The sequence below is a fragment of the Pelodiscus sinensis genome, chromosome 8 (genome assembly GCF_052426305.1).
Source record: "Pelodiscus sinensis isolate ZL-2025 chromosome 8, ASM5242630v1, whole genome shotgun sequence".
NCBI classification, from domain to species: Eukaryota; Metazoa; Chordata; order Testudines; family Trionychidae; genus Pelodiscus; species Pelodiscus sinensis.
The window spans coordinates 75,151,710-75,172,966 of record NC_143059.1 but is presented as its reverse complement, the minus strand read 5'-3'; the positions used below and the strand labels follow the sequence as shown (position 1 = coordinate 75,172,966).

Here is a 21,257-nt window from a genome sequence, read left to right as displayed (position 1 = left end):
TGGGCACCCCGTTGAGCTAGGAAGGGAGGAAAGATGCTGTAGCCATTTGGGAAGAGGGCCAAATGCCGCTTGCAGTATTCCCCTGAGCAAAGGCCCCGGGGCTGGCCCTCTGGCCCTTCCCCAAGAGGAGTCCTAGGCTCCTAGCGCTGGATTTTCCACAACCGTGAGCTGGCCACTGGGGTCCGAGGGCGGAATGGACTCCAGTTGGGCTGCGGGCTCCATTTCCACCAAGGGGCAGCAGCCAGAGGCGAGGACGTGCCAGGGAGGCCAAGGGAGAGCGCAGCGCTGCAGCCTGCTGAGACCTGGGGCAGCTTCCTTATGCCAGGAGGTGTGGAGACTTGGATTCCCCCGGCGGTCTGGTGGGGGGCGGGCAGAGCCAGGGATTTCCTGCTCCTCTTGGGTGCCTGTGCGTTGGGCACAGCAGCCCTGCTCCAGGGCAGGGGAGAGGCAGCCCGATCCATGCAGGGTGTTGAGGGTCTGGTTTTCATCTGCTGTGCCCGCAACTGTCCCTCTGCCAGGGTATGTCTACACTACAAAGTTAGTTCGAACTAACGGACGTTAGTTCGAACTAACTTTAATAGGTGCTACACTAGCGCTCCGCTAGTTCGAATTTGAATCGAACTAGCGGAGCGCTTAGTTCGAACTAGGTAAACCTCATTTTACGAGGACTAACGCCTAGTTCGAACTAGCTAGTTCGAACTAAGGGCTGTGTAGCCCTTTAGTTCGAACTAGTGGGAGGCTAGCCCTCCCCAGGTTTCCTTGGTGGCCACTCTGGCCAACACCAGGGAAACTCTATGCCCCCCTCCCGGCCCCGGACCCCTTAAAGGGGCACGGGCTGGCTACGGTGCCAGTGCCAGGTGCAAGCCTGCCAGCACCCAGCTAGCAGACCCTGCACCTGGCACGGCACAGAGCCACCCACCCGATGCCCCCCAGCCCACCCCCTCTTGCCGGGACCAGGCTGGCGGCTCCCGGGAGCTTGCCCTGGACCGCAAGAGGCGGGCACCTTCCTGGGCTAGTGCGGACATCGTGGACCTCGTCCACGATCTCCGCACTAGGCACAGGAAAGTGGCTGTCTAGGGCAGGAGAGCTGCCAGCCTGGCCACCCAGGACCAGGTGTGCATGAAAATCAAGGGGGTCCACTGAGACCCCCGACCCTGAGCCCTGAGCTTACAATGGCCGTACTGGGTCAGACCAAAGGTCCATCTAGCCCAGTAGCCTGTCTGCCAACAGCGGCCAACCCTAGGGACCCTGGAGGGGATGGACCGAAGACAATGACCAAGCCATTTGTCTCGTGCCATCCCTCTCCAGCCTTCCACAAACTTTGGGCAGGGACACCACTCCTACCCTCTGGCTAATAGGACTCCATGGACCCAACCTCCATCACTTTATCTCACTTCCCTTTAAACTCTGTTCTAGTTGTAGCCTTCACAGCCTCCTGCAGCAAGGAGTTCCACAGGTTAACTATTTGCTTTGTCAACAACAACAACTTTCTCTTACTAGTTTGAAGCCTGCTACCCATTCCTTTCCTTTGGTGTCCTCTAGTCCTTCTTTATGGGAACTCAGGAAGAACTTTTCTGAATGCACCCTCTCCACCCAACCCCTGCTTTTAGAGACCTCTATCCTGTCCCCCCTCCGTCTCCTCTTTTCTAAGCTGAACAGTCCCAGTCTCTGTAGCCTTTCTTCATCTGGGACCTGTTCCCAACCCCTGATCATGTTAGTTGCCCTCCCCTCTCCCAGCCTTTCTCTTCCCCTCTCCCACCTCCTTTTCCCAGTCTCCCCCAGTTTTTTTTCAATTAAGGCAGAGTCAATGTTGGAAGAAACGTTATCTTTATTTTGTACATCAATAAGAAGGGGGGCTAAGGAAGGGTAAGTGGAAGGAGGTGAGGGAGGAATGGGGTACGAGCCCCCGATGGGGAGGACTGGGCTGGCTCTGCAGGCTTCTGGGGGTGGAAGCTCTCCTGCAGCCCCCCAATTACTCCCTCTCCCCAGATGGCAGCCTGCGGCAAGTGCAGCCGGGCTGATGGCCGAGTGCTGTGATGTGCCCAGTGTGGGCACTCAGGGCACTCCAAGCCAGAACTTCTTTGCAAGCGGGGCACCCCTTAGAACTGTGTGTCTGGGGTGGGGGTCGGGACCCTTTAAGCGCAGCCCTCGGCTAGCCTGAGACAGTATCTCCATGCTCTAAGTCCTCCTTTTATGCCCTGCCGGCACTGCTTCCGGCCATCCTTAAGCCCTGTTCAGAGTCCACTCAATGTGGACTTGCTAGTTCGAACTAGCAAAACGCTAGTTCGAACTAGTTTTTAGTTCTAGATGCGTTAGTTCGAACTAGCTTAGTTCGAATTAACTAATTCGAACTAAGTTAGTTCGAACTAGCGCTGTAGTGTAGACGTACCCCCAGGGACTCCTCTCCAGCCACGAGAGCAGGAATTGGTCTGGACCCAGGAGCCGGCAGGGCTGGAGGCTGCCGCTAGCTTGCTCCGGGCCTGCGGAATCTGTTCTCGGGACAGCCGGCTGCTGTCTGCATTCCTGCACTCACCGTTGCCTGGCGCTGGAGCAACGCAGAGCGCGGAAGGGAAGGAGATGGCCACGGGGCAGGGTTCGGGCAGCGCGGAACTGAGGCTAAGTGGGAACAAGCCAAGGAACGCAGACGCTCAGGGCCGTGGGGAGCGTGGCTCCCTCACCTCTGGAGAATGTGGCTCCTGCACTTACAGGAGCCACCTGAGCCTGCTGCTTCTCCCTGTGCTGGGCTGTGGCCAGGCGTGCGAGAGGCCCGCCTGAGCCCTGCTGCTGTTCCCTCGGCAGGGCAAGTGCTGAGCTGTGCTCCGTGGCCGGGCGTGCGAGAGGCCCGCCTGAGCCCTGCTGCTGTTCCCTCGGCAGGGCAAGTGCTGAGCTGTGCTCCGTGGCCGGGCGTGCGAGAGGCCCGCCTGAGCCCTGCTGCTGTTCCCCCGGCAGGGCAAGTGCTGAGCTGTGCTCCGTGGCCGGGCGTGCGAGAGGCCCGCCTGAGCCCTGCTGCTGTTCCCCCGGCAGGGCAAGTGCTGAGCTGTGCTCCGTGGCCGGGCGTGCGAGAGGCCCGCCTGAGCCCTGCTGCTGTTCCCTCGGCAGGGCAAGTGCTGAGCTGTGCTCCGTGGCCGGGCGTGCGAGAGGCCCGCCTGAGCCCTGCTGCTGTTCCCTCGGCAGGGCAAGTGCTGAGCTGTGCTCCGTGGCCGGGCGTGCGAGAGGCCCGCCTGAGCCCTGCTGCTGTTCCCTCGGCAGGGCAAGTGCTGAGCTGTGCTCCGTGGCCGGGCGTGCGAGAGGCCCGCCTGAGCCCTGCTGCTGTTCCCTCGGCAGGGCAAGTGCTGAGCTGTGCTCCGTGGCCGGGCGTGCGAGAGGCCCGCCTGAGCCCTGCTGCTGTTCCCTCGGCAGGGCAAGTGCTGAGCTGTGCTCCGTGGCCGGGCGTGCGAGAGGCCCGCCTGAGCCCTGCTGCTGTTCCCTCGGCAGGGCAAGTGCTGAGCTGTGCTCCGTGGCCGGGCGTGCGAGAGGCCCGCCTGAGCCCTGCTGCTGTTCCCTCGGCAGGGCAAGTGCTGAGCTGTGCTAAGGTTTCTCTTTTCTTTCACCGCCTCCTCTGGCCTGCACCCCTGGGCTATGTCTACATTGCAGAGTTTTTGCGCAAAAACGTGCAGAGCGTCCGCGCTACCAGCCCATTCTTGCACAAGAAAAAGTACAGTAAAGTGTAGGAACACGGCTTTTTGCGCAAGAGTTATTCCTTCCCCATGAGGAATAAGCCTTTTTGCGCAAGAGCTCTTCCGCAAAACGGCTGTGAGGTCAGGCAACAGGCCGGCTAAAATGGCCACCAGAGCTTTCTTGCACAAGAGAGCAGCCACGCGGCCATGGACACTCTTGCGCAAAAGCACATGGCCGTGTGGATGTGTTCTTGCGCAGAAAGCCTGCAGACGTAGCCCTGGTATTTATCACCTGGAATAGCTCCTCCCTTCTTGGTGTTCACAGGCCAGATATTTGCAGGCTGCTGGTTTCCCCATACTCACGTCCTGCCTGGGCTGGACTGCAATAAGGGGCTGGATTCGGCCCACAGGTTATGGGTGTAACTCCCACCGGCTTGTTGGGATTTGTACCTGCTGAGCCAGAACTGAAGGTGGCCTTCAGCACTGAGCTGTTCTAATCTTTCCCTCTACCTCCCAGTCATTGTTGCTGCTCTTCTTGGAACTCCCGTCTCTCTGTCGGTCTGTCCCTCTATAGCCCATCTCAGCATCATGGTGGCATTCAATTGCTGTGTCTGGGAATCCGAGTTTGTCAGCATCTTTCTGCTAGCAAGGTGGCCAGAAATGAAAGCAAGCTCCCGTGTGCAATTACTCTGGCCTGCAGCAAAAGGAACTGTCCCCTGACGCAGCAGGGGCTCCAGAAAAATTAATGGGTGCTTAGCATCTACTGGCAGCCAAGCTCCCAGCACCATGGCCTCATGGACCTGCCCCCCATGCTCCCCACCCGCTGCAGACAGCTGTTTTGTGGCATGCCGGAGGCACCGGGACAGAGAGGAGGAATGGGGATGGGGCAGGGTCTTTGGAGAAAGGGTAGGGTGGTGGGTCAAGTACCCCCTGGCTAGAGGGGAAGTTGGTGCCCTACACTGTTCCCTAACATGATGCTCTGGTACTGAAGGGAGCCTAGATAAAAGATTCATACATTAATGGCCCGAACGGACAACTGGGTTAACCTGAGACCAAGAGTACTCAATGCTTTCTTTCGCTCTGTCTTCGCAGACAAGGTCAGCTCCCAGACTACTGCACTAGGCAGTGCAGTATGGGAAGGAGGTGGGCAGCCCTCAGTGGGAAAGAACAGGTTAGGAACTATTTAGAAAAGCTAAACATACACAAATCCATAGGCCTGGATTTAATGCATCCGAGGGTACTGAGGGAGTTGGCAAATGTCATTTCAGAGCCTCTGGCCATTATCTTTGAAAACTCATAGCGATTGGGAGAGATCCCGGATGATTGGAAAAAGGCAAATGCAGTGCCCAGCTTTAAAAAAGGGAAGAAGGACAATCCAGGGAACTATAGGCCGGCAGTCTTACCTCAGTCCCTGGAAAAATCATGGAGGGGATCCTCAAGGAATCTATTTTGAAGCACTTGGAAGAGGGGAAAGTGATCAGGAAGAGTCAACATGGATTCACCACGGGCAAGTCCTGCCTGACCAACCTGATTATCTTCTATGATGAGGTAACTGGCTCTGTGGACATGGGAAAGTCAGTGGATGTGATAGACCTTGACTTTAGCAAATCGATTGATACAGTCTCCCACAATATTCTTGCCAGCAAATTGAGGGAGTATGGATTGGATGAATGGCCTGTAAGGTGGATAGAAAGCTGGATAGATTGTCGGGCCCAGCGGGTGGTGATCAACGGCTCGATGTCAGGATGGCGGTCGGTTTCTAGCGCAGTGCCCCAGGGATCGGTTCTAGGACCAGTTTTGTTCAACATCTTTATTAATGACCTGGCCGAGGGGATGGATTGCACCCTCAGCAAGTTTGCAGATGACACTAAGCTGGGGGAGAGCTAGATACGCTGGAGGGCAGGGAGAGGGTACAGAGTGACCTGGACAGGTTAGAGAATTGGGCCAAAAGAAATCTGATGAGGTTCAACAAGGACAAGTGCAGAGTCCTGCCCGTTGGATGGAAGAATCCCAAGCATTGGTACAGGCTGGGGACAGACTGGCTAAGTAGCAGTTCGGCAGAAAAGGACCTGGGGTTACAGTGGATGAGAAGCTGGAGATGAGATAACAGTGTGCCCTTGTAGCCAAGAAGGCGAATGGCATATTAGGTTGTAATAGGAGGAGCGTTGCCAGCAGATCCAGAGATGTCATTATTCCCCTTTATTGGGCTCTGGTGAGGCCACATCTGGAGTGTTGTGTCCAGTTCTGGGCCCCCTGCTATAGAAAGGATGTGGACGCATTGGAGAGGGTCTAGCGGAGGGCAACCGAAATGATTAGGGGACTGGAGCATATGACCTGTGAGGAAAGACTGAGGGACTTAGAATCATAGAATCATAGAATAATAGGACTGGAAGGGACCTCGAGAGGTCATCGAGTCCAGCCCCCCGCCCTCAAGGCAGGATCAAGCTCCGTCTACACCATCCCTGACAGATGTCTATCTAACCTGTTCTTAAATATCTCCAGAGAGGGAGATTCCACCACCTCCCTTGGCAATTTATTCCAATATTTGACCACCCTGACAGTTAGGAATTTTTTCCTAATGTCCAATCTAAACCTCCCCTGCTGCACTTTAAGCCCATTACTCCTTGTCCTGTCCTCAGAAACCAAGAGGAACAAATTTTCGCCTTCCTCCTTGTGACACCCTTTTAGATATTTGAAAACCGCTATCATGTCCCCCCTTAATCTTCTTTTTTCCAAACTAAACAAGCCCAGTTCATGAAGCCTGGCTTCATAGGTCATGTTCTCTAGACCTTTAATCATTCTTGTCGCTCTTCTCTGTACCCTTTCCAATTTCTCCACATCTTTCTTGAAATGTGGCGCCCAGAACTGGACACAGGACTCCAGCTGAGGCCTAACTAGTGCAGAATAGAGCGGCAGAATGACTTCACGAGTTTTGCTTACAACACACCTGTTGATACAACCTAGAATCATATTTGCTTTTTTTGCAACAGCATCACACTGTTGACTCATATTCAACTTGTGGTCCACTATGACCCCTAGATCCCTTTCCGCCATGCTCCTTCCTAGACAGTCGCTTCCCATCTTGTATGTATGGAACTGATTGTTCCTTCCTAAGTGGAGCACTTTGCATTTCTCTTTATTAAACCTCATCCTGTTTACCTCTGACCATTTCTCTAACTTGCTAAGGTCATTTTGAATTATGTCCCTATCCTCCAAAGAAGTCGCAACCCCACCCAGTTTGGTATCATCTGCAAACTTAATAAGAGTACTCTCTATCCCAATATCTACATCATTGATGAAGATATTGAATAGTACGGGTCCCAAAACAGACCCTTGAGGAACTCCACTTGTTATCCCTTTCCAGCAGGATTTAGAACCGTTAACAACAACTCTCTGACTATGGTTATCCAGCCAATTATGCACCCACCTTATCGTGGCCCTATCTAAGTTATATTTGCCTAGTTTATCAATAAGAATATCATGCGAGACCGTATCAAATGCCTTACTAAAGTCTAGGTATATGACATCCACCGCTTCTCCCTTATCCACAAGGCTCGTTATCTTATCAAAGAAAGCTATCAGATTAGTTTGGCATGACTTGTTCTTCACAAACCCATGCTGGCTATTCCCTATCACTTTATTACTTTCCAAGTGTTTGCATACGATTTCCTTAATTACCTGCTCCATTATCTTCCCTGGGACAGACGTTAAACTGACCGGTCTATAATTTCCTGGGTTGTTCTTATTCCCCTTTTTATAGATGGGCACAATATTTGCCCTTTTCCAGTCTTCTGGAATCTCCCCTGTCTGCCATGATTTTTCAAAGATCATAGCTAAAGGCTCAGATACCTCCTCTATCAGCTCCTTGAGTATCCTGGGATGCATTTCATCAGGACCTGGTGACTTGCTGACATCTAACTTTCCTAAGTGATTTTTAACTTGTTCGTTGTGTATCCTATCTTCTAAACTTACCCTCTCTCTGCTTGTATTCACTACGTTAGGCACACCTCCAGACTTCTCGGTGAAGACCGAAACAAAGAAGTCATTGAGCATCTCCGCCATTTCCAAGTTCCCTGTTACTGCTTCTCCCTCCTCACTGAGCAGTGGGCCTACCCTGTCCTTGGTCTTCCTCTTGCTTTTAATGTATTTATAAAAGGTCTTCTAGTTTCCCTTTATGCCTGTAGCTAGTTTGATCTCATTTTGCGCCTTTGCCTTTCTAATCTTGCCCCTGCATTCCCGTGTTGCTTGCCTATATTCATCCTTTGTTAGTTGTCCTAGTTTCCATTTTTTATAGGACTCCTTTTTTATTTTGAGATCATGCAAGATCTCCTTGTTAAGCCAAGCTGGTCTTTTGCCATATTTTCTATCTTTCCTACACAGCGGAATTGTTTGCTTTTGGGCCCTTAACAACGTCCCTTTGAAATACTTCCAACTCTCCTCAGTTGTTTTTCCCTTCAGTCTTGCTTCCCATGGGACCTTACCTACAAGTTCTCTGAGCTTATCAAAATCTGCCTTCCTGAAATCCATAACCTCAATTGTGCTGGTCTCCCTTCTACCTTTCCTTAAGATCATGAACTCTATTATTTCGTGATCACTGTCCCCTATACTGTCTTCCACTTTCAAGTTCTCAACTAGTTCCTCCCTATTTGTTAAAACCAAATCCAGAACAGCTTCTCCTCTGGTAGCTTTTTCAACCTTCTGAAACAGAAAGTTGTCTCCAATGCAGTCCAGAAACTTATTGGATAGCCTGTGCCTCGCTGTGTTAGTTTCCCAACATATGTCTGGATAGTTGAAGTCCCCCATCACCACCAAATCTTGGGCTTTGGATAGTTTTGTTAATTGTTTAAAAAAGGCCTCATCCACCTCTTCCACCTGGCTAGGTGGCCTGTAGTAGACTCCTAGCATGATATCACCCTCGTTTTTTACCCCTTTTAGCTTAAACCAGAGACTCTCTACACAGCTATCTCCTACGTTCATCTCCACTTCAGTCCAAGTGTGTACATTTTTAATATACAAGGCAACACCTCCTCCCTTTTTTCCCTGTCTGTCCTTCCTGAGCAAGCCGTACCCTTCCATACCAATATTCCAATCATGCGTCCCATCCCACCAGGTTTCTGTAATACCAATGATATCATAGTTGTATTTATTGGTTAGCAATTCCAGTTCTTCCTGCTTATTACCCATACTTCTCGCATTTGTATATAGGCATCTAAGATACTGATTTGATCTTGCCTCCCTGTTGTGCCCTGACCCTCCTTTCTCCTTGCCATTATAGGCCGTAGTCCCCCCCATTTCCAACCCATCTCCCAGTCCCGCACATTCAGCACTTACCTGTGGGCTTTGCTCACCTGCCCCCGACAGCCCTCCTCACAAGGTTAGCCAGTCTGTGTCCAAACAGACTTGGGTCTGTTTAGTCTGCAGAAGTGAAGAGTGAGGGGGGATTTGAGAGCAGCCTTCAACTTCCTGAAGGGAGGTTCCAAAGAGGATGGAGAGAGGCTGTTCACAGTGGTGACAGAGGGCAGAACAAGGAGCAATGGGCTCAAGTTGCGGTGGGAGAGGTCCAGGTTGGATATTAGAAGAAACTATTTCCCTAGGCAGGTGGTGAAGCAGTGGGCTGGATTATGTAGGGAGGGGGTGGAATCTCCATCTCTAGAGATTTTTAAGTCTCGGCTTGCCAAAGCCCAGTCTGGGTTAATCTAGTTGGGGTTGGTCCTGCCTTGGGCAGGGGGCTGGACTTGATGACTCCTGGGGTCTCTTCCAGCCCTAGATTCTAAAAGTGACCCAGTGTTGAGCTCAGTAACTTGTGTTTGACTAAAGTATCTTCCAGAAAGGCATCAAGTCTGGCTCTGAAACATCAAGAGCTGGCAAACCCACCAGTTCCCTTGGCCAATAGCGCCCGTGGTTTATCACCTCCTTGCTAAAAGTGTGAGTCGTCCTTCAGACTCATCCCTGGGACCCAAGCAGCTGGCTGAAAATGGGGAGATCACTTCTAGGATACAGAAAACCTCTGGCATATCCTGCATGTTTCCTTCCAGCCCTCTGCAGTGAGGCCAGCTACAGTCAGGTTAATACGGTTCACTACTTCAGGCCTCCTTTGGGAGCGAGGCCCTGCCAGATGCCAGTTTTTATCCACAGGGACTCCTTGAACCCAGCCTGCGTGACTAACGCACTTGCTCTGAGGTGCAGCTCTTGCAGGGAGTGGCCGTGTGAGGGTTTCTGCCCATGAGATGTAGTACCACCAGCTCTTCCTTGTTTGCATTGACTGTGCTCAGTGGCATCGGGCCTGTCTGTCACGCTCTGTCTTTCTGCAGCCACTGAAAGCAGAGCTGGGTCTGCCACCCTCTGTTGGTAGGATGGCTGAGAGGCCGGGAATCCTTTGTGGGCTGGGGATGCTCTCCTCCCTATAGCTGGGCAAGGGAGAATCCAGACTCTGGTCCTCTCTCTCGCTTGCTCTTTGGGCCTGTGAAGTTCTCCTCCTCCTGGAGAGAGGTGGCTGGAGGCTCTGCTCCAGGTGTTGGGGCATCCCTGTGCCTTGGCTCGGGGAGTTTTGTGCCGCATGTGTGCAGTGTTTGCCATTGGTGTGTGAACTTCCCCATGCAATCCAGAGTCCCAGCTCCTCCCCCATGCCCGGCCTGCGAGGAGCACAGCGGTCCTGCTGCAACCCGTCTCCTGCTTTCAGTATTCGTAGACAGAATGCGCTTCTGTTCGCTTCACCTTTCTTTTAACTTTTTTCCCTTTGCTTCCCTTGGTGCCTTAAGAAAATGCCCGGCTCACAGTTTTAAGAAATGCTCAACGAGCAGAGAGGCGATGCCAGTCTCTCAGACGCACTCAATGTGTCTAATGTTTGGGAGAACCCCCTGGTTCAACAAGGACAAGTGCAGAGTCCTGCCCTTGGGACGGAAGAATCCCAAGCACTGGTACAGGCTGGGGACCGACTGGCTAAGTAGTAGTTCTGCAGAAAAGGACCTGGGGGTTACAGTGGATGAGAAGCTGGATATGAGATAACAGGGCGCCCTTGTAGCCAAGAAGGCTAATGGCATATTCGGTTGCATTAGGAGGAGCGTTGCCAGCAGATCTAGAGAAGTGATTATTCCCCTTTATTCGGCTCTGGTGAGGCCACATCTGGAGTATTGTGTCCAGTTCTGTCCCCCCCCCCCCCCCCCCCACTGTAGAAAGGATGTGGACGCATTGGAGAGGATCTAGCGGAGATTAACCAAAATGCTTAGGGGGCTGGAGCGCATGACCTACAGGAGAGGCTGAGGGAGTTGGGTTTGTTTAGTCTGCAGAAGAGAAGAGTGAGGGGGGATTTGAGAGCAGCCTGCAACTTCCTGAAGGAAGGTTCCAAGGAGGATGGAGAGAGGCTGTTCTCAGTGGTGGCAGACGGCAGAACAAGGAGCAATGGTCTCCAGTTACAGAGCAGGAGGTCTAGGTTGGACATTAGGAAAACTATTTCCCTAGGGAGGGGGTGGAATCTCCATCCCTAGAGGTTTTTAAGTCTCTGCTTGCCACAGCTCTGGCTGGGATGGTTTAAGTGGGACTGGTCCTGCCTTGGGCAGGGGGCTGGACTTGATGACTCCTGAGGTCTGGGCCAGTCCTGGGATTCTATGATTCTAACTCTAAACTCTCTTGAGATCCTAGCAACATGCTCCTTATTCCATCTGTCCATGAAAGTGTCTTTCCCTGTGGCCATCATGTAAGCTAGCCATGCTGGAGAAATCGGGCACCATGGCTGGCCTGCCATATGCTCTTCTTTCACAACCAAAGCTCCTCTCCAAACCCACCTAAGTGTCTGGCCCAAGTTTGCCTTTTCTTCCACATCAACCAAGCCAGGCAGCTTGCGAGGTGGGTTTCTTGCCCAACCTGCACAGGAAGCCCTTGGAGATCACTGTGCACCCCCTTGAGATTAGAAGGAGGTTTGCATTTTACCTGGACAGAACCAAGGTATTTACAGTGTCACCGAAACTCTTGGTAGCAGTTGCCAAGCGCTGTGAGGGCAATCCCACATCCACACAGAGACTCCAACTGCTAGCTGGGCAGATACGCTGCGCTGCGAACTCCAAGCACACAGCCACCTCGTGCAATCAAAACTCGCTGGGCAAGAGCCGTGTCAGCATCCGTATCTCCCCTGTGCGATGCCAAGCGCTGTGAGGGCAATCCCACATCCACACAGAGACTCCAGCTGCTAGCTGGGCAGATACGCTGCGCTGCGAACTCCAAGCACACAGCCACCTCGTGCAATCAAAACTCGCTGGGCAAGAGCCGTGTCAGCATCCGTATCTCCCCTGTGCGATGCCAAGCGCTGTGAGGGCAACCCCACATCCACACAGAGACTCCAGCTGCTAGCTGGGCAGATACGCTGTGCTGCGAACTCCAAGCACACAGCCACCTCGTACAATCTAAACTCGCTGGGCAAGAGCCGTGTCAGCATCCGTATCTCCCCTATGCGATGCCAAGCGCTGTGAGGGCAACCCCACATCCACACAGAGACTCCAACTGCTAGCTGGGCAGATACGCTGTGCTGCGAACTCCAAGCACACAGCCACCTCGTACAATCTAAACTCGCTGGGCAAGAGCCGTGTCAGCATCCGTATCTCCCCTGTGCGATGCCAAGCGCTGTGAGGGCAACCCCACATCCACACAGAGACTCCAACTGCTAGCTGGGCAGATACGCTGCGCTGCGAACTCCAAGCACACAGCCACCTCGTGCAATCTAAACTCGCTGGGCAAGAGCCGTGTCAGCATCCGTATCTCCCCTGTGCGATGCCAAGCGCTGTGAGGGCAATCCCACATCCACACAGAGACTCCAGCTGCTAGCTGGGCAGATACGCTGCGCTGCGAACTCCAAGCACACAGCCACCTCGTGCAATCAAAACTCGCTGGGCAAGAGCCGTGTCAGCATCCGTATCTCCCCTGTGCGATGCCAAGCGCTGTGAGGGCAACCCCACATCCACACAGAGACTCCAGCTGCTAGCTGGGCAGATACGCTGTGCTGCGAACTCCAAGCACACAGCCACCTCGTACAATCTAAACTCGCTGGGCAAGAGCCGTGTCAGCATCCGTATCTCCCCTATGCGATGCCAAGCGCTGTGAGGGCAACCCCACATCCACACAGAGACTCCAACTGCTAGCTGGGCAGATACGCTGTGCTGCGAACTCCAAGCACACAGCCACCTCGTACAATCTAAACTCGCTGGGCAAGAGCCGTGTCAGCATCCGTATCTCCCCTGTGCGATGCCAAGCGCTGTGAGGGCAACCCCACATCCACACAGAGACTCCAACTGCTAGCTGGGCAGATACGCTGCGCTGCGAACTCCAAGCACACAGCCACCTCGTGCAATCTAAACTCGCTGGGCAAGAGCCGTGTCAGCATCCGTATCTCCCCTGTGCGATGCCAAGCGCTGTGAGGGCAATCCCACATCCACACAGAGACTCCAGCTGCTAGCTGGGCAGATACGCTGCGCTGCGAACTCCAAGCACACAGCCACCTCGTGCAATCAAAACTCGCTGGGCAAGAGCCGTGTCAGCATCCGTATCTCCCCTGTGCGATGCCAAGCGCTGTGAGGGCAACCCCACATCCACACAGAGACTCCAGCTGCTAGCTGGGCAGATACGCTGTGCTGCGAACTCCAAGCACACAGCCACCTCGTACAATCTAAACTCGCTGGGCAAGAGCCGTGTCAGCATCCGTATCTCCCCTATGCGATGCCAAGCGCTGTGAGGGCAACCCCACATCCACACAGAGACTCCAACTGCTAGCTGGGCAGATACGCTGTGCTGCGAACTCCAAGCACACAGCCACCTCGTACAATCTAAACTCGCTGGGCAAGAGCCGTGTCAGCATCCGTATCTCCCCTGTGCGATGCCAAGCGCTGTGAGGGCAACCCCACATCCACACAGAGACTCCAACTGCTAGCTGGGCAGATACGCTGTGCTGCGAACTCCAAGCACACAGCCACCTCGTGCAATCAAAACTCGCTGGGCAAGAGCCGTGTCAGCATCCGTATCTCCCCTGTGCGATGCCAAGCGCTGTGAGGGCAATCCCACATCCACACAGAGACTCCAACTGCTAGCTGGGCAGATACGCTGCGCTGCGAACTCCAAGCACACAGCCACCTCGTGCAATCTAAACTCGCTGGGCAAGAGCCGTGTCAGCATCCGTATCTCCCCTGTGCGATGCCAAGCGCTGTGAGGGCAATCCCACATCCACACAGAGACTCCAGCTGCTAGCTGGGCAGATACGCTGCGCTGCGAACTCCAAGCACACAGCCACCTCGTGCAATCAAAACTCGCTGGGCAAGAGCCGTGTCAGCATCCGTATCTCCCCTGTGCGATGCCAAGCGCTGTGAGGGCAACCCCACATCCACACAGAGACTCCAGCTGCTAGCTGGGCAGATACGCTGTGCTGCGAACTCCAAGCACACAGCCACCTCGTACAATCTAAACTCGCTGGGCAAGAGCCGTGTCAGCATCCGTATCTCCCCTATGCGATGCCAAGCGCTGTGAGGGCAACCCCACATCCACACAGAGACTCCAACTGCTAGCTGGGCAGATACGCTGTGCTGCGAACTCCAAGCACACAGCCACCTCGTACAATCTAAACTCGCTGGGCAAGAGCCGTGTCAGCATCCGTATCTCTCCTGTGCGATGCCAAGCGGCCACCTGGACCTTGGAGCACACTTTTACCAGGCACTTGCTGCCACTTCCGCCTGGAATACAGATACCCTGCCTGGCTGGGCCATACTGCCCCATTCCACCCACTCCAGTTCTTGCTGTGCTAATGGGGTACCGCTGCTCAATACTGTGTCCCTGGGGGTGCTCCATTGCCCGTCCCCCTCCCTCTGCTTCAGAGCTAATATTGCTCCGTGGCAGCAAGGACCTGAGGCCTCCGGGCCATGCGCCTGGCACGTCAAGCACCAAGAGCACGGCACGTGAAGCAGACACTGCGCATGCACAACCCAGGACGCCCACAGGGACGCGCCTCGCCGAGAACCTCAGTTGCCGCACACCTGCCTTGCTGCTGGCAGGCTCCTGTGCTTTCTTCCCTTCGGTGCCCTTTTGTGAGCGGCCCCTGCGCTGAGCTAAGGCCGTGTCTGCCCCCGGCTGTTCTGGGGGAGTTCCTGTCTCTGCGAGGTGTGGAGCGAGGCCGGGGCTGGCCTGCAGTAACGCTGCAGGTCGCTCTAAGCGAGCTCAGCATGACGGACCTGGACTTACAGCCACGTCTGGCCCACGCTGCGGAGCGCAGGCATCCAGGGGAGACGGGGTCTCTCCGCCAGACCCAGTGGACTGACACTGCAGCAGTGCTGGGGTAGCCGGCAGCGTGGACACGGCCTGTGTTACGCTGCTCTACACGCCGGCGCGCACAGCCCTGTGTTAGTAAAGCGCCTCTTGACAGAGGCAGCACCACGCCCCGGGGCTGCAGTAGTGCAGCTGGCCAGGAGATCAGCTGCACTCAGCATTTCCAGGGTGCTCCCTCTAAGCACGCGTGGCACCAGGCCTCAAAAGCAGCAAGGTGGCGTGGAGCAGAAAGCCCAGGCAATTCCCTTCTCAACCCAGCAGAATCCCTTCCTTGGCGTGGGCCATGGCCTCCGGGGGAGCCCTGCTGGGTTGAGGGCTGGGCCGGGGCGTGTGGAATTCCTTAGGCCGTGGCAGCAGTTTCCCTGAATGTCTGTTACTCGTGTGTCTCTGCTCTGCACGTTCCTCAGGGCCACCCCAGCTCCTCCGGGATCCCAGATTCCCACCCAACACAGCTGCTTTGGCTTCCATGGGGTCTCTGTGTATGTTAGGGGGCGGGGCACGAAGCTCCTGGCTAGAAGTAGGGTGACCAGATGTCCCGGGGTTAAAGGGACAGTCACTTATTTAAGCCTTCCTGCGGGTATTTCTGCTTTTTAAAAAGGGAGCAGATGAGCCCCTCCCATCAGTACCGGTGGGTCCTACTGCTGCCGGCTCCCACCAGCTGTGAGTGGGGCCCGGTGGCTGACGATGGGGCGAGTGCAAGGCTGGGGGTTGGGCAGAGCTGAGCGTGCAGGTCCATCAGCGCAGTCCATGCCAAGTGCTGGCTTTTGGCCAGCAGCGCCCCCCCTTCCAGCCAGCACTGGCTGGTGGCTGCGATGGCAGGTGAGTGCAGGCAGGCAGTGGCTGGTTACCACCCGTCAGCCCTTTACGAGCTCCCCTCTCCCTGCTGTGCCTGTCACCCTCCTGCCCTGCTGCTCCTCCATATTCCCCTCCCCGGTGCGGTGCAGAGAACCAGCCCCATGTCTTACCATTCTGCTCACCAGCCCCCCAGCCGGCGGGCTCCTTCCTCCCCACTGCCTCAGTCTGGGCTGGCGCCCTGAGAGAGCCCCAGACCCACTGGCCGGGAGGAGCCGAGCCTGGTGTGTGCCCAAGCCCCCGCACAGCGCTGCCACCAGGAAGCTTCTCTGCCTCTCAGCTGTTTGTAGGGCTGGAGCAGAGCCGTCCAGTAACCGACTGGTAAAAGCGTATCGGTCAATTCTATAGACGACGCGCCTCTCCCCCCTCCGCAGGCCAGTCCTTTGTTAGCCTGGCTCAGCCCTCCCCACTGGAGCTCTGCACTGAAAGTGTATCCGCGGCTGGGCAGCCTGGCTCGGTTCTGACTCGTTCCGGGTCTGGCCTGGCAGCACGGAGCGCCAGTCTGCGAGGGGGGCTGGTTTTTAAACCGCCTGGTGCCCTGTACTAAGGCGGGGGCTCCTCGGGAGCCCACTGGCTGCCGGCCCCGCCCGGGGACTACAGACTAGTCGAGTAACAGGTTACAACCGACATTTCACATCCCTGGCAGTTTCCAGCTGTTTTCAGGTCCCTAGGCAGGCACTTAGCAACTACTTCACTCGCTGCCCCTCCTCCCCCACCCCGGGCTGCTCCCCCCTAGACCCCCCTGCTGAGCCACCTCTCTGGTTGGTTTGCAGAGTCCCCTGCTCAGCATCCGTGGGGCGTAACCCTTTCCTGCCCGCGCTGTAGCCGGGGGACAGCTGGTGGCTGGGGTTTGCCGGTGGGTGAGCTGCCTTGCTACACTGGGCAGGCGGGGACAAGCTGCTTCCGGCTATAGGGGAATGGGGTGGGGGGAGATGATGTCTGGAAAAACATGGGCCAGGCCATCCCTAGCCCCACCTATACCCCTTCCATTGGAAGTACCGAAAGGCTGCTGCTTGGCACCTGCTGGTGTGGACCCCAGAGAAATCGGGGCAGGGCTGTGACCCTGCCTGCCCCGACACGTGGCACCGGGTACCAGGAGAGGCGGGTCCATCCCAGGCCCAGCCAGGCATGGAGGGTGGAGAGCGCTGGGCAAGGAGGGTTGGGTCAGGTCAGCCAGTCACCCCATCCCCCGCACACCTCCCAGATCCTTGCTGTTTCGGTCACCGGGGCTCTCTTGACTGTTTGTGCCGCACAGTTCTGGGTGCCATTGAATTCTCTTGCAGACGAGCAATTTTACCAGCTGTCCCGCTTTCAGCACAGGCAAATGTGGTCGCCCGGGCTAGCAGGCTCACGCTGGCGTCCGTACCCGCTCCGGGCAGGGTCTGCTCCTGCCTTCAGGGGCTCCAGCTGCAGCCGGACAGTCTGGCCCTAGGGCTCTGTGCAGGGAGCTGCGTCCCAGGGGCCTTGGGCCTCTCCTCTGTGCAGTGGGGGCCGTCGGCACTTAGCGCAGAGCCCTGGTGCTGACGGGAGGCTCGGCGCTGTGCGGTGCAACAGGCATAGGCTGGGACAAGTCCCGAGGCATCTGCTCCAAGTGACAGGGCCTGGTCAGAGATTGGCTCCAGCTCTGCGCGGTGCTGAGTGGGACGGACTTGCGCTGCATGGGGCTCCTGGAGCCGGCTGCCCCCGTTTTCCCCCAACGGAGCCACTGCACTGGCAGCATTTTGGCACCATGGGGAGCAGCGTGTGAAGCCGAGGGGCAGTGGAGCAGTGGCGGGAAGATGGGCAGAGGTAAAGCCTATGACACCATCCAGGTGAGCTTACTCCAGGGCTCGCCAGCCGCGCGGTTCTGCAGGCTCACACGCAGGCCGTGCTGGGCGGCTGTGCCGGCTTGGAATCTGCTCGCCCGGGCACGTGGCTTACATTAACTGTCGAGCCCTGCTTACTCCAGGGTGCGGGGCTGCTCGCAAGGCCGTACCAGAGACCCAGTGCAGGGGCAGGAGATGGAGCGTGCTGGGCAGATGGGCCAGAGTGTTTCTGCTGGAAAACACCATCTCCCTGGTTTTGTTACATAGTCCAGGGCCTTCTCCCATCCCAAGTGCACGTCCTGCTGCATTGCCGCACTGGTTGTTAGTGCGCATTTGTTTGGGCTCCTCGTGCCTGGGAGCCCGGGCCTGGCTCAGCGTGTGGCGCTGGGAGTGACAGGCTTGCTGGCGCAAGGAGAGCTGGATTGGACAGAAGTACTGCACCAGGAGAGCAGGAGGCAGCCAGAGCGGAGGGCGTGGGGCTGGAGGAGGGAACGCCAGGCTGTGGGGTCCTCTCCCTGGCTGTTCCTAAGAGAAGCTATCAAAACTGCGGGAACAGCAAGAAACCCGCCCGCCCACCCGCCCGCCCAGGCAGAGTGGGGAGGCAGTCTTTGTGGCTGGCAGGCCTGCGGGGGTAGGGCCAGTGGCTGGGACCCAGGAGGAATCTGCATTGATAAAATGTCTCCCCACCTGCCTGAGGATTGGAGGGGCTGGACTGCGGAGGAGCATCAGGTAGGACAGAAAATGCGGAAGCAGGCAGCTGCCATGGAGGGGCGCAGAGAGGAAGGCACGAGCCCATCCGCATGCTGTCCTGCTACTTGTGTCTGTCTGTCACTCCTGCTCTGCCTGGCTGCGTCTGGCCGTCCCCCGTCCTGCCTGCTCTGTTCCATGCCGTGTGCTGCTGGGGCATGGCAAAGACAGACCCTGGGGATGGGCGACCACGACACAGTTTCGCGCTCCCTCTGGCTTTGAGCCGTAGTGCAAGGCCACCTGTGTGTGCGGCTCCATCTGTGCCGTTCTGCCAAAGGGGTCTGGCCTTTTGTCCGGCTCTGCCACTGTGTGTGTCTGTCCGTCTGTCCCCACGGGAGTGTGTGTCTCCGTCGCCTGCCCGTTTGTGTCTGTCCGTCTGTCCCGCGGGAGTGTGTGTCTCCGTCGCCTGCCCGTTTGTGTCTGTCCCTGCGGGAGTGTGTGTCTCCGTCGCCTGCCCGTTTGTGTCTGTCCGTCTGTCCCCGCGGGAGTGTGTCTCTCCGTCGCCTGCCCGTTTGTGTCTGTCCGTCTGTCCCCAGGGGAGTGTGTGTCTCCGTCGCCTGCCCGTTTGTGTCTGTCCGTCTGTCCCCGCGGGAGTGTGTGTCTCCGTCGCCTGCCCGTTTGTGTCTGTCCGTCTGTCCCCAGGGGAGTGTGTCTCTCCGTCGCCTGCCCGTTTGTGTCTGTCCCCAGGGGAGTGTGTGTCTCCGTCGCCTGCCCGTTTGTGTCTGTCCGTCTGTCCCCAGGGGAGTGTGTGTCTCCGTCGCCTGCCCGTTTGTGTCTGTCCGTCTGTCCCCGCGGGAGTGTGTGTCTCCGTCGCCTGCCCGTTTGTGTCTGTCCGTCTGTCCCCGCGGGAGTGTGTGTCTCCGTCGCCTGCCCGTTTGTGTCTGTCCGTCTGTCCCCGCGGGAGTGTGTGTCTCCGTCGCCTGCCCGTTTGTGTCTGTCCCTCTGTCCCCGCGGGAGTGTGTGTCTCCGTCGCCTGCCCGTTTGTGTCTGTCCGTCTGTCCCCGCGGGAGTGTGTGTCTCCGTCGCCTGCCCGTTTGTGTCTGTCCGTCTGTCCCCGCGGGAGTGTGTGTCTCCGTCGCCTGCCCGTTTGTGTCTGTCCGTCTGTCCCCGCGGGAGTGTGTGTCTCCGTCGCCTGCCCGTTTGTGTCTGTCCGTCTGTCCCCGCGGGAGTGTGTATCTCCGTCGCCTGCCCGTTTGTGTCTGTCCGTCTGTCCCCGCGGGAGTGTGTGTCTCCGTCGCCTGCCCGTTTGTGTCTGTCCGTCTGTCCCCAGGGGAGTGTGTGTCTCCGTCGCCTGCCCGTTTGTGTCTGTCCGTCTGTCCCCGCGGGAGTGTGTGTCTCCGTCGCCCTGCCCGTTTGTGTCTGTCCGTCTGTCCCCAGGGGAGTGTGTGTCTCCGTCGCTCTGCCCGTTTGTGTTTGTCCGTCTGTCCCCCTGCGTGTGTTGTGTCCTTCGCTCTGCCCATTTGTGTCTGTCCGTCTGTCCCCCTGCGTGTGTTGTGTCCATCGCTCTGCCCATTTGTGTTTGTCCGTCTGTCCCCCGCGTGTTGTGTCCATCGCTCTGCCCATTTGTGTCTGTCCGTCTGTCCCCCTGCGTGTGTTGTGTCCATCGCTCTGCCCATTTGTGTTTGTCCGTCTGTCCCCCGCGTGTGTTGTGTCCATCGCTCTGCCCATTTGTGTCTGTCCGTCTGTCCCCCTGCGTGTGTTGTGTCCATCGCTCTGCCCGTTTGTGTCTGTCCGTCTGTCCCCCTGCGTGTGTTGTGTCCATCGCTCTGCCCATTTGTGTCTGTCCCCGTGTGAGTGTGTTGTCTCCGTGTGTGTGTGTCTCCGCACGTTGCTTGTGGTTGTGCATTCCTGCTGACGCTTGGCAGAGGAAATGCCAGTCAGGGAGCCTGGACCCTGGCTGTCAGACCCCGAGGACGGGGGCACGGTGAGAGGCTGCGTCTGCTCAGGCCCAGCCTTGTCTCAGCAGCACAGCCTGAGCCTGGCCAGGCCTGCTCTCTTTGGGGTGCCCTTGGCATCTAGAAAGCAGGGGGCTGGTTGTGTGGCCCTTGGCATTTCCTTGGGAGCTGTTGCCAGAGCCGGGTGGGAGCTGGCCTATCCAGGGAGGACCCTGGGCCTCCCTCCCAGCCGCCTGGGGCAGGAATTCCAGCTCCAGACTTTGGTACCTGCCTGCTGGAGTCATCTCAGCTATTCAGATGGAAATGCCCTGAGCCAGAGCCCCCCTCCCCTCCCACAGCCAGGGGCCAGGAGAGGGGCTGGGAGAGGAGAGCCAGCAGGTAAGGAGATTGGCAGGGCTCCCTGCCTGGGATCCAAAGGGGGGAGCTGCCCCAGCAAAGGGCCTGACAGGCTGGGGGGAGCATCCCCTGGGAGGGACAGGCTGCAGGGGCAAAGGGATAGTGGTGGGCCAGGCTTAGGAGGCAGGACGGCTGCACAAGGAGGGGACAGCTCGAGCCCCTGCCTGGTTCTTGGTGTATGTGCCAGAGCTGGGCTATCGGGCTGCTCCCCTTTGCCTGGAGCCGGCGTTTCCTACTCCATTGGCACTTGCTGGCAGCCCCCTTTTGGGTGGCCTGCATGCGCTGGGCCCTGCTCGGACCAGGCTCCGTGCTCGGGGACCAGGCTCCGTGCTCGGGGACCAGGCTCCCTGCTCGGGGACCAGGCTCCCTGCTTGGGGACCAGGCTCCGTGCGCTGGGCCGTGCTCGGGGACCAGGCTCCGTGCTCGGGGACCAGGCTCCGTGCGCTGGGCCCTGCTCGGGGACCAGGCTCCGTGCTCGGGGACCAGGCTCCGTGCTCGGGGACCAGGCTCCCTGCTCGGGGACCAGGCTCCGTGCTCGGGGACCAGGCTCCGTGCGCTGGGCCGTGCTCGGGGACCAGGCTCCGTGCTCGGGGACCAGGCTCCGTGCGCTG

At 57.1% G+C, this 21,257-nt stretch overlaps 1 protein-coding gene across 6 annotated transcripts in view; it reads left to right on the top strand.

The window, feature by feature from the left end:
- DNMBP (dynamin binding protein) overlaps positions 1-21,257 on the top strand; it is an 88,302-nt gene that overhangs the window by 41,883 nt on the left and 25,162 nt on the right. The window contains exon 1 of one of the 6 annotated variants that reach the window (XM_075934447.2): positions 4,991-5,204. The exons of 4 other annotated variants lie outside the window; for them this stretch is intronic. Coding sequence is in view for 1 of the 2 variants with exons in the window: in XM_075934448.2 (XP_075790563.2) it covers positions 20,226-20,628 (403 nt within the window). In the remaining variant the exon portion in view is untranslated. Of the gene's footprint in view, positions 1-4,990; positions 5,205-10,843; positions 20,629-21,257 lie in introns of those variants that run through there. One more of the 6 variants, XM_075934448.2, reaches the window with a different exon arrangement.